Source organism: Mustela erminea, chromosome 6 (genome assembly GCF_009829155.1).
Source record: "Mustela erminea isolate mMusErm1 chromosome 6, mMusErm1.Pri, whole genome shotgun sequence".
Taxonomy (NCBI): domain Eukaryota; kingdom Metazoa; phylum Chordata; class Mammalia; order Carnivora; family Mustelidae; genus Mustela; species Mustela erminea.
In genome coordinates this window covers 78,278,369-78,290,374 of record NC_045619.1, presented here as the reverse complement: position 1 = coordinate 78,290,374, position 12,006 = coordinate 78,278,369, and the positions used below count along the sequence as shown (strand labels likewise).

At 36.4% G+C, this 12,006-nt stretch overlaps 1 protein-coding gene and 1 pseudogene across 2 annotated transcripts in view; one reads left to right on the top strand and one right to left on the bottom strand.

Annotated features, from left to right (window-relative positions):
- GXYLT1 (glucoside xylosyltransferase 1) overlaps positions 1 to 12,006 on the top strand; it is a 54,971-nt gene that overhangs the window by 23,374 nt on the left and 19,591 nt on the right. For both annotated transcript variants that reach the window (XM_032347898.1, XM_032347899.1), the window contains one exon: positions 4,010 to 4,261. In XM_032347898.1, coding sequence (XP_032203789.1) covers positions 4,010 to 4,261 — 252 coding nt within the window. The remainder of the gene's footprint in view (positions 1 to 4,009; positions 4,262 to 12,006) is intronic.
- Positions 5,299 to 5,415, bottom strand: LOC116594519 (annotated as a pseudogene).

Genomic DNA, 12,006 nt, shown 5'->3' with positions numbered 1-12,006 from the left:
AATTTAAGAAGCTCACAAGTTTGTGGAAAGTATATAAATTATAGGGGAAGAAACTTTAGCTCCTTATTATTCTTAAGGGAACAAAGCAATTCTTAGCATATTAAAATATAGTTTACTGAATGCAGGTCATCAGTAAGATTTAAAGTTATAATTTTGAGGGGCGCCTGGGTGGCTCAGTGGGTTAAAGCCTCTGCCTTTGGCTCGGGTCATGATCTCAGGGTCCTGGGATTGAGAGCCCTGCATTGGACTCTATGCTTGGCAAGGAGCCTGCTTTCCTCTCTCTCTGCCTGCCTCTCTGCCTGCTTGTGATCTCTCTGTGTCAAATAAATAAAATCTTAAAAAAAAAAAAGTTATAATTTTGATCACTGAGTTTGCCTAACTGGTAACTTTGTTTCCATGCATAAAAAATTTGGATCCTAGGATCTTTCTCAGTCTCTGTTGCCGTTGTAAGAGGCACACAAATAAGGGATTAGGATAGGGGGAAAAAAAAAGGCCCCAAAAGTTTTCGATACTTCATATAGACTTTGTAAGTTTAAAACACACAAAAAATTTTTTTCACCAGAGATAAATTATTCAGCCATTTATTGAATTTCTAGTAATGTCACACCTGGGATTTTCACATCAGTTTGAGAAGGGATTTGAGGCTGCTGTGCATATTGTAACAAAATGTAGCTCTTCCCTCAATAGTTTATAGTCTAGTCAAAAAGCAAAGCTGTATATAATAACCTCCTCTCCCCCAAAACAATAATGAGTAATTGGTATTTATAAATGTGCCAAACAGTAGTATGGCCAAATGAGAAAGAGGATGGTTTGGTGTTTCTTGGACTGACAATCTCTAATGCAGTAAACAAATCATGTATTCTCTCTCAGAGTCTCAGTTTCCATGTTTATAAAATGAAAAGATTGGACCAAAAATATCCAAATTTACTGCAAACTCTAATAAACTTGGGATTCCAAACTTGGGATTCCAAAGTTCATGCTGGAATTCTAGCTTTAGAGTTTGTTCAGACTTTCTACAGACTTTCTGTTTCTGAGTCTCGATTTCCTTATTTTATTTTATTATTTTTTTAAATTAACATAGAATGTATTATTTGCCCCAGGGGTACAGGTCTGTAAATCATCAGGTTTACATATTTCACAGCACTTAATAGCACATACCCTCCCCAATGTCCATAACCCAGCACTGTCCCTCCCCCCCAGCAATCCTCAGTTTGTTTCCAGAGATTAAGAGTCTCTTTTGTCCCTCCTAATCCCATGTTGTTTGTGTCCCTCCCAATCCTATCTTGTTTCAATTTTTCCTTCCCTACCCCCCACCAACCCTCCACCCTGCCTCTCAAATTCCTCATATCAGAGAGATCATATGATAATTATCTTTCTCTGATTGACTTAGTTTGCTCAGCATAATACCCTCTAGTTCCATCCATGTCCCTATAAATGCAAGATTTCATTTCTTTTGATGGTTGCATAGTATTCCATTGTATATATATACCATATCTGTTCCATTCATCTGTTGATGGACATCTAGGTCCTTTCCATAGTTGGGCTTTTGTGGACATTGCTGCTATAAACATTCAGGTGCACGTGCCCCTTCAGATCACATTTGTATCTTTAGGATAAATAACCAGTAGTGTGATTGCTGGATGGTAGGGTAGCTCTATTTTCAACTTTTTGAGGAACCTCCATCTGTTTTCCAGAGTGGTTGCACCAGCTTGCATTCCCACCAGCAGTGTAAGAGGGTTTCCCTTTCTCCTCATCCTCACCAGTATCTGTCATTTCCTGACTTTAATTTTAGCCATTCTGACTGCTGTGAGGTGGTATCTCCTTGTGGTTTTGGTTTGTATTCCCTGATGCTGAGTGATGTTGAGCACTTTTTCCTGTGTCTGTTGGCCATCTGGATGTCCTCTTTGCAGAAATGTCTGTTTATGTCTTCTGCACATTTCTTGATTGGATTATTTGTTCTGTGGGTGTTGAGTTTGGTAAGTTCTTTATAAATTTTGGATACTAGCACTTTATCTGATATGTTATTTCTGAATATCTTCTCCCATTCTGTCAGTTGTCTTTTGGTTTTGTCGATTTTTTGCTGTGCAAAAGCTTTTGAACTTGATGAAGTCCCAATAGTTCATTTTTGCCCTTGCTTCCCTTGCCTTTGGCGATGTTTCTAGGAGGAAATTGCTGTGCCTGAGGTCGAAGAGGTTGCTGTAAAACAAAATTTTTATGTTGAATCACTGTAGTATCACATTTAATAAATTGCCTTATTTTCTGCCGAGAATCTGTACTGAAGTTCTGGTATATAGTAATGAATGGAACAGATGGGTTTCTTCTTTTCATAGAGCTTATTGTCTGATGTGGGAGGCAGGGATTAAACTAATACAATATGATGTTCAATAAACAAATGTATTACTGAAAAAAATAGTACATGGTGACAGAAACCTAAGGTTACAACCATTTCTCTTTGATTTTGTTCTGTATTATTAACAAGTTTAATTGTTGATGTTGTGATATGAAATTTTCCAGATCATTTAGTGATATAATCTGTTAAATGCCTAAATGAAATTTGAAACACTAAACAAAAATACTTGAAACCTGTCAAATTGCCCTCTATTTAACTGTTAGTTCTGCATCTTTTTAACTAGATTTGAGTAAATTGGTGCTTTATTTTTCTAAGTGATAGTTTTTTTTTTTTTTTACTGAGTTTCTCTTCTTTGAAATAGATTGATGAAAACAACTAATGTAAGCTCTACCAACTCCTTCCTCCAAAAGGGACCATAGAAAAAATGCTGATATGGCTATTACTTAATGTCTGACCTTATGTCTGATCTCCAGTTGGCAGTGGTTCCTAACAGTTAACAGTGTTTTCCAAGTCTGCTAACAGTATAGTAATCTGTAAATACACATTGTTTTGTGGTACAGAAACAGCATGTTGATAAAAAAACAATTTCCCTTACTCTTCTGCCCCCAAAAGAGAGACAGATACACAGACATATACATACGTACCCTTTCACTGGGGTCTTTGAACAAGTGAATCTTTCCTACTCTGGCTCTGCAGTCAAACCACATTCCCCCCCCCAGTTTGATATTAAATCAGCTGATGGGGGAATGGGGGTGATTGCAGATTTATAGCTGCTCATTAAGGTGGTGGCTTAACCTTAGCAGAAGGAGGAGGCAACAATTTTGAAAAGGAGAACAAGGAGCAACTGCTTCTCTTTATATTCTTAACTGAAAAGATTTAGTTTAATCTAATAATTGAGTTCTACTGGTATGCTGATACATGCAGTAAATTTAAATTTACAGGAGTTGGATTCTAAATTTTGTAGGTAAGACAGAAATAAAAAATTTTCCTTAAAAATCCCTGTAGAAGACCCATTTAGCATGTGTCAGAAGGTAAAAATGTAGCCAGTCCTTATTTCTAAACACATCTTGTCCTCACCCTTGCTAAGTATGTGCACATTTACTTGATTTGTTGGGAGACAGTAAATAATAAAATAAAACAGCATGGATTCCCGAGCTGGGTGGTCTGTATTCTAGTTTTGGCTCTGTCATTTACTAGGTAAGACCAAAGGACACAAAGATGCCAGCCATTAGTGTATGGGCCAGGGGAACAAATTCAGATGATCTTCATTTATATTGGTTTATTTCTGTATTTATTTTAGGAAATTAAGATTCAGGATATAAATTCAGCTAAGTTAATATTAATTCCCATTATAAGAAACACTCTATCTCTGATCTTTGAGAATATTGCTTTTATTTTATTTATTTTTCTAATTGTTATTATTTAGTTTTTTGTCCTGATTTGTTTTTATAGCTTTTGTTTTCTGAAAGTTCATACAAAGATTAGCATTATTTCTCTATATATACTATTATAAAAAATGAAAGATTTAGGAAAGATTACTATAAAAAATTGATGTAAATTAGCTTATCTCATAGGTTTTTATTTTATAATTAAAGCCTCTTATGTTTTATATTAAATAAATAGAATTATAATTAATGCTTCAAATATCTCTTCTAATAGTTAATCCTGAAAGAAGTTGACTCACTATTGTACGTCGACACTGATATCCTTTTTTTACGGCCTGTTGATGATATTTGGGCTTTACTAAAGAAATTTAATTCTACACAAATTGCTGCAATGGCGCCAGAACATGAAGAGCCTCGGATAGGATGGTATAATCGCTTTGCCAGACATCCGTATTATGGAAAAACTGGAGTAAACTCTGGAGTTATGTTGATGAACATGACTAGAATGAGAAGAAAGTATTTCAAGGTAAGTCACTGATACAGGTAGTTGATTAACAGTTCTCTACTTTCCTTCCACAAATTGTTTGGTTTCCAGTTTAGTTTTGTTTTATTAAGAACTTGATGAAACTACTCAGAATTTCCCACTTATTTAGAATAATTGGAAAAAAGTATGTTTTTAGTATTCTATTTATTGGAGCATTATGGCAGATCAAGCCAGATGTCCTGATAATGAAGTAAAATAACAATATATTAAGTAGCGAATGTCATCTTTCTAGCTTGGTACTCTAGGTCATAGTTGTCATTTTGTAGTTGTGCAACTGTAGAATATCTTGGGGTGACACATAGATGTGAAGAGCTTAAGACTCTGGATCCTGTTGGCCAGGTTTAAGACTCTAGGACTTTGAGTAAGTTTTGAACATCTCTGGTGTTCAGTATTCTCATCTGTGAGATGAGGATGGTAGATAAGATCACTTATATCATAGAAGTTTTATAAGGATTGAATTAGAACAGTGACTAACACATTGTAAATAGGAGCTGTTTGGGGCTATTAAAAAAAAAAAAATTCTTGAGGCACCTGGGTGGCCCAGTTGGTTAAGTGTCTGCCTTCAGCTTAGGTCATGCTCTCATAGAGTCTTGGGATCCAGCCCTGTGTTGGGCTCCCTGCTCAGAGGGAAGCCTGCGTCTCCCTTTCTCTCTGTCCCTCTCTCCTGCTGTGTGCTCTCTCCTTTTCCTCCCTCTCTCAAATAAATAAAATCTTTAAAAAAAATATTCTTGCATGTTTTTTATCTCTCAAATTGGGCCAGTGGAAGAATCAGGCTATCTAGATTCTCTGTGCATTCTGAACACAGGAGTATGTTGTATGGCTTACCAATTTTATGTTGATGAGTTTTATGTCATTGTAGTTTGTGGGCACTGGAGTCAAACTGTCTTTATGTTTAACCTTGTCACCTGTGCATTTATTTAACGAATAGCCAGTTAACTTTAAATGTCAGTTCTGTCAACTGAAAAAATAGATGATAAATGGACTTGGGTAGGTTATCAGTTTAAAGGAGATCCTTTTAAAATACTTAGCACATCTCTTCAACAGATGGTGCTGGGAAAGCTGGACCACTTTCTCATACTATACACAAAAATAATCTCAAAATACACTTGATCTTAGCCAAAAGGCCGAGAAGCGATAAAAATAATCTCAAAATAGATTAAAGATCTAAATGGGAGACCTAAAACCATAAAAATCATAGAAGAGAGAACAGGTAGTAATTTTTGACATCAGCTGTAGCAACATTTTTCTAGATAAGTCTCTTGAGGCAACGAAGACAAAAGCAAAAATAAACTATTAGGACTACATCAAAATAAAAAACCTTCTGCACGGCAAAGGAAAATCACCAGAACTAAAAGACAACCTACTGAATGTGAGAAGATATTTGCAAATGACATATAGAATAGTTAGTATCCAAAATATATAAAGAGCTTACAGCACCCAAAAAGCAAATAATTGAAACAAAAAATGGGCAGAAGACATGAACAGATAGTATTCCAAAGAAGACATCCAGATGGCAAACAGACACAGGAAAAGATGTTCAACGTCACTCATTATCAGGGAAATGCAAATCAAAACTATAAAAATACGACTTCATACCTGTCAGAATGGCTAAAATCAAAAACAACAAGAAACAAGTGTTGGTGAGGGTTTGGAGAAAAAGGAACCCTTGTCCAGTGTTGGTAGGAATGCAAACTGGTGCAGCCACTATGGAAAACAGTATGAGATGCCTCAAAAAAGTTAAAAATAGAATTACAGTGTGATACAGTAACTTCACTATTGGGTATTTTCCCAAAAAATAGAAAAACACTAATTCAGAAAGACACATGAACCCCTATGTTTATCACAGCATTATTTATAAGAAGCATAAAATTATGGAAGCAAGCAACCCAAGTGTCCACTGATGAATGAATAAAGAAGATGTGGTTATATACCACATATATACCTACATATACACATACACATGGTGGACTATTACTCAACCATAAAAAGGAATGAAATCTTGCCATTTTCAATAACATGGGTGAAGCCAGATGAATGCTAAGTGAAATTAGAGAAAGACAAATTCTGTATGATTTCATTCTTATATGGAATTTAAGGAAACAAGTGAACAAATAAAGAGACAAATGAAGAAACAGGCTCTTGACTATAGAGAACAAACTGATGGTTACCAGAGGGTTTGTGGGTGCAGAAATGTATGGAATAGGTGATGGGGATTAAAGAGCACACTTAGGATGAGCACTGACTAATGTATAGAATTGTTGAATCACTATATTGAATACTTGAAACTAATATAACGTGTGATTATTACATTGGAATTAAAATGAGAAATGAAAATAAAATGCTTAGTGCAGAGCATGGCATGTGGTAAGCGCTTAAATGTTAGCTAAATACAGTGGCTTCTTAGATACCTATATAGACTTGCTGTTTATCCCTTTACATCTGGTTGGGGCTATATTAAACATTAAGGAGTATTATATCTTTGATGATATGAGAAAATATGTGTATGTGTACATATGCATATATATTTATCAGATATTTTTCTTATGGCTTCTGGTAGCCCAGACTTCACACTGTTATTCATTACTCCTCTTGTGTATCTTATTTAAATCTTGGCCTCATTTAGAGTTCTTTCCTTGATTCATCTTTGGTGTAGGCATAACAACTGCTCGTAGCCTTGCCCACACCTTGATGTTTCAGTGTTAGGACTGTTTGTACCATCATTCTTATTTTCTGTAGATTTAGTAAGCCTAGTTTTTTTGTTGTTGTTTTAGCCTTCTCATTTTCTTGATGAAATCTTGATTTTATTTCAGTTTTGTGTGCTTTTCAATTTTGAATGCTTTAATGAGGCTAGTGTAACCTGTACTCTTGATTCACAACATTTCTTCAACTACCCAATTATTACCCTATATTGTTAATATAGCTTGAGTTGTACTAAATAGTACATAATAACATGAATTCCTCCTATTCTGATTGCTAGCCTATGCACAGTAATATTATACCAGAAGATGGTGCTGTAAGATTACCTGCTAAGGGATAATATGACTTCTCAGTAACTCTTCATTTGAAATTCATAGAATTATGAGAAGTTTACTGTTGCAAAGAACCTTAGAGATAATGTAGTATAACACCATTATTTTTTAAACATTTCAAAATTATAACTCTGTAGTTCAAATCTGTGATTGTCTTTTACTTATTTAAATGTCACTCCTAAGTACTGCAATGTTTTCTCCCCCTTCTTTTTTTTGTGTGTGTCATGGCATGTTCTAAAATCAACTAGAGCTGTAGATATGGGAGTTGAAATCATTTCTAAACTTTGAACTTTGTTTTCATCTGTGTGTAATTAGACTTAATGAAGAAGACTATGAGAGGCATGATTATATTATACATTAATTCAGTAGGTGCAGTTTTCTTTACACCTACTGTCCCTGTGTTCCAAATAATCCTGTTCTTGCCCAGTGGGAGCAACACAGTTTTGCTTTATTTTCAAATATTTCTATATTTATGATTGCTAAGATGTTTCCATAAAATTTATTTTGATTCCTTTTTTCATATATATGTCTTTGTTTTTCCTGATTGTTTTCCAGACTGTATCTGTAGCAAACATTGCCTTGTTTTTTCCTATTAATTCTACAATTTTTGGCTCTAGTAATATAACTGATTACTTATAGTAACTTTCTTTTTTTTTTTTTTTAAAGATTTTATTTATTTATTTGACAGAGAGAAATCACAAGTAGATGGAGAGGCAGGCAGAGAGAGAGAGAGAGAGAGAGGGAAGCAGGCTCCCTGCTGAGCAGAGAGCCCGATGTGGGACTCGATCCCAGGACCCCGAGATCATGACCTGAGCCGAAGGCAGCGGCTTAACCCACTGAGCCACCCAGGCGCCCACTTATAGTAACTTTCTAAACTGTTTCTTACACATCTGTGAATGTTGACGCATGGTTCTTACTGCATGAAAAGCTGTAAGACTACCAGTGGCCATATTTTAAATTCTTTTTTTTTTTTTTTTTTTAAGATTTTATTTATTTATTTGACAGAGAGAAATCACAAGTAGACGGAGAGGCAGGCAGAGAGAGAGAGAGGGAAGCAGGCTCCCTGCTGAGCAGAGAGCCCGATGCGGGACTCGATCCCAGGACCCTGAGATCATGACCTGAGCCGAAGGCAGCGGCTTAACCCACTGAGCCACCCAGGCGCCCCCGTATTTTAAATTCTTAATTTGCTTTTCTGTCACCCAGTCCCTATCATTCATGACTGTTTATTTCCAAACTGATGTATAAAAGTTGTATACATCACAAATTAAAATAGTAAAAATTCTACTTTTTTGTTGTTTCTCATTATGCTGGGATCATGACCTGAGCTGAGGCAGTTGCTTAACCAACTGAGCCACCCAGGTGCCCCTTGTTATTTATTTTTAAAATACACTTAACGTGGGGCTCAAACCCACAACCCTGAGATCAAGAGTCACATGCTCTACTGATTAAGCCAGCCAGACACCCCAAATAAGGCATCTTGAGAGTCCTTTTCTTGAATATTTGGTGTGTACTCTGTTTACATCCTGCTATATATTACTTTGTAATCTTTGTCTGTTTTCTCTACCTACTGAGAGCAGATTGTGTGTTTTGTACAACTTTGTATTGGGAATATTTAGGGTGGGATATGACATGAGTAGCAACTTAATAGATAATTACTGGCAGAGGATAGATGGAAGTTTTAGAAACTGGGCCCTTAGTGAGTTCTTTTTGGAAAGAAATGGGGCACCTAGGTGGCTCAGTGGGTTAAAGCCTCTGCCTTCGGCTCAGGTCATGATCCCAGGGTCTTGGGATCGAGCCCTGCATGGGGCTCTCTGCGGGGAGCCTGCTTCCCCTCTCTCTCTGCCTGCCTCTCTGCCTACTTGTGATCTCTGTCTGTCAAATAAATAAATAAAATCTTTAAAAAAAAATATTGGAAAGAGAACATTTCCATGTCCATGAAGTAGACATGGTGGTTATTTTTACATATTTGCAAAATGTATGTCATGAGGACTTTTACTCTATTATATATATAGCTTATGAGAACAGAGTATCAATGAACATCTTACTAACAAGGATAGAACTTTTCAGAGATTAGTGCAATAACTGATCTTTGGAAACTGACGAGTTCCCAGTATCTACACTGTTGGAACATGCTATGAATAGCTATCTAACAGTTTTATACTTATGTAAAGATAGACTCATAATGATAGTATTTTCAAAAGCATACATTATTCTAAAGTAAAATTAATTGACCTTAATATGTGCACATTTTGGTGGCAGGTTTGCTAAAATTAGTAAATTAGAGCTACACTTTCCTTTTTAAAAATTACAAAATGGGGGCACCTGGCTGACTCAGTCAGAGGAATATGTGACTTGATATTGGGGTTGTGAGTTCAGGCTCCACATTGGGTATAGAGTTTACTTAAATAAATGAATAAACTTAAAAAAATTAAAGAATTGCAGAATGATATTAGGCTTATAAAAATTTAAATAATTCATTGTATGTAGAATAAAAGAGAAAAGTCTCCCCTTACATACCACTCTTCTCAGTTTCATTTCTTTGCCCAAATGATATTACAAACTTTACTATACATTTTTAAGACCCATTAGGAAAATGTTTTGAAACAGATGTACCTGTACATAAGCACTTAAATAGAAATAGTTTTATACATCTTCAGTTTGCTATTTTTACTTAGTAAATATATAATTGACTGGTTTTTATGTCAGTACAGAGTCTGTCACACTTTTAATGTGTATATCTGATAGCAGAGAATGGATGATTTGGTTTTATTATTTGTGTGTACTAGTATGAGCATGTAGTTATATGGCTGGAATATATCATATTTTAACTTATACTTTCCTGACTATACTGTCAGTTTGGAAAAATTCTATTTTCACTTATTTTTTATTTTTATTTTTTAAAGATTTTATTTGTTTATTTGACAGGCAGAGATCACAAGTAGGCAGAGGCAGGCAGAGAGAGAGAAGGGGAAGCAGGCTGCCTGAGCGGAGACCTGATGTGGGGCTCAGTCTCAGGACCCTGGGATCATGACCCGAGCTGAAGGCAGAGGCTTTTTAACCCACTGAGCCACCCAGGGGCCCCTATATTTTCATTTAATTTTTGGCCATTTGTTTTCTCTTTTGTGAATGGCTGTTTGCCCATACTCCTTGACCATTTCTCTACCTAAAAAAATTTTTTTCTAGGGGCGCCTGGGTGGCTCAGTGGGTTAAGCCGCTGCCTTCGGCTCAGGTCATGATCTCAGGGTCCTGGGATCGAGCCCCGCATCGGGCTCTCTGCTCAGCAGGGTGCCTGCTTCCTCCTCTCTCTCTGTCTGCCTCTCTGCCTACTTGTGATCTCTGGCTGTCAACTAAATAAATAAAAATCTTTAAAAAAAAATTTGTTTTTTCTATAACCTGAACTCTTTTTATATGTAATGACTCTTTTTAAAAAAAATTTTATTTAAATTGAATTTAGTTAACATATAGTGTGTTATTAGTTTCAGAGGTAGAATTTAGTGATTCATCAGTTGCATTAACCCAGTGCTCATTACATCAAGTGCCTTCCTTATTGCCCATCACCCAGTTACTCCATTCCCCCACCCTTCTCCCCTCCGTCAACCCTCAGTTTGTTCCCTATAGTTAAGAGTCTCTTATGGTTTGTCTCCCTCTCTTTTTATCTCTACCCCTCCCATATGTTCATCTGTTTTAAAATTTCATGTATAAGTGAAACCATACGGTATTTCTTTGTCTGACTTATTTCACTTAGCGTAATACACTCGCTCCATTGATGTAATTGCAAATGGCAAGATCTCACTATTTTTGATGGATGAGTACTATTCCCTTGTAGATGTATACCACATCTTCTTTATTCATTCATCTGCCGATGGACATCTGGACTCTTTCCATAGTTTGGCTATTGTGGACATTGCTGCTCTAAATGTTGGGGTGCAGGTGCCCCTTCAAATCACTTTTTGTATCCTTTGGGTAAATGCCTAGTAGTGCAATTACTGGATCGTAGGGTACTTCTATCTTTACCTTTTTGAGGAGCCTCCACGCTGTTTTCCGAGTGGCTGCACCAGCTTGCATTCCCATCAGTTTGCATTCTGCATTAGTATAAGAGGGTTCCCCTTTCTTCACAACCTTGCCAACACCTGTTGTTTCCTGAGTTGTTAATTTTAGCCATTCTGATGGGTATGAGGTGTTGGTATCTCATTGTGGTTTTGATGTGTATTTCCCTGATGTCAAGTGATGAACATCTTGTGGCCATTTGTACGTTGTCTTTGAAGAAATGTCTGTACATGTCTTCTGCCCATTTCTGGACTGGATTATTTGTATTTTTGGGTGTTGAGTTTGGTAAGTTCTTTATGAGATTTTGAATACGAGGCCTTTATCTGACATGTCATTTGTGAATATCTTTTCCCATTCTGTAGGTTGCCTTTTAAAGGTTTTGTTGATTGTTTGCTTTGTTGTGCAGAAGCTTTTTATCCTGATGTAGCCCCAATGGTTCATTTTTGCTTTTGTTTCCCTTGCCTCTGGAGACATGCCTCGTAGGAAGTTATGGCAGCTGAGGTCAAAGAGGTTGTTGCCTGTGTTCTCCTCTAGGGGTTTGATGGGTTCCTGTCTCACATTTAAGTCTTTCATCCATTTTGAATTTATTTTTCTGTATGGTGTAAGAAAGTGGTCCAGTTTCATTCGTCTGCTTGTGGCTGTCCAGTGTTC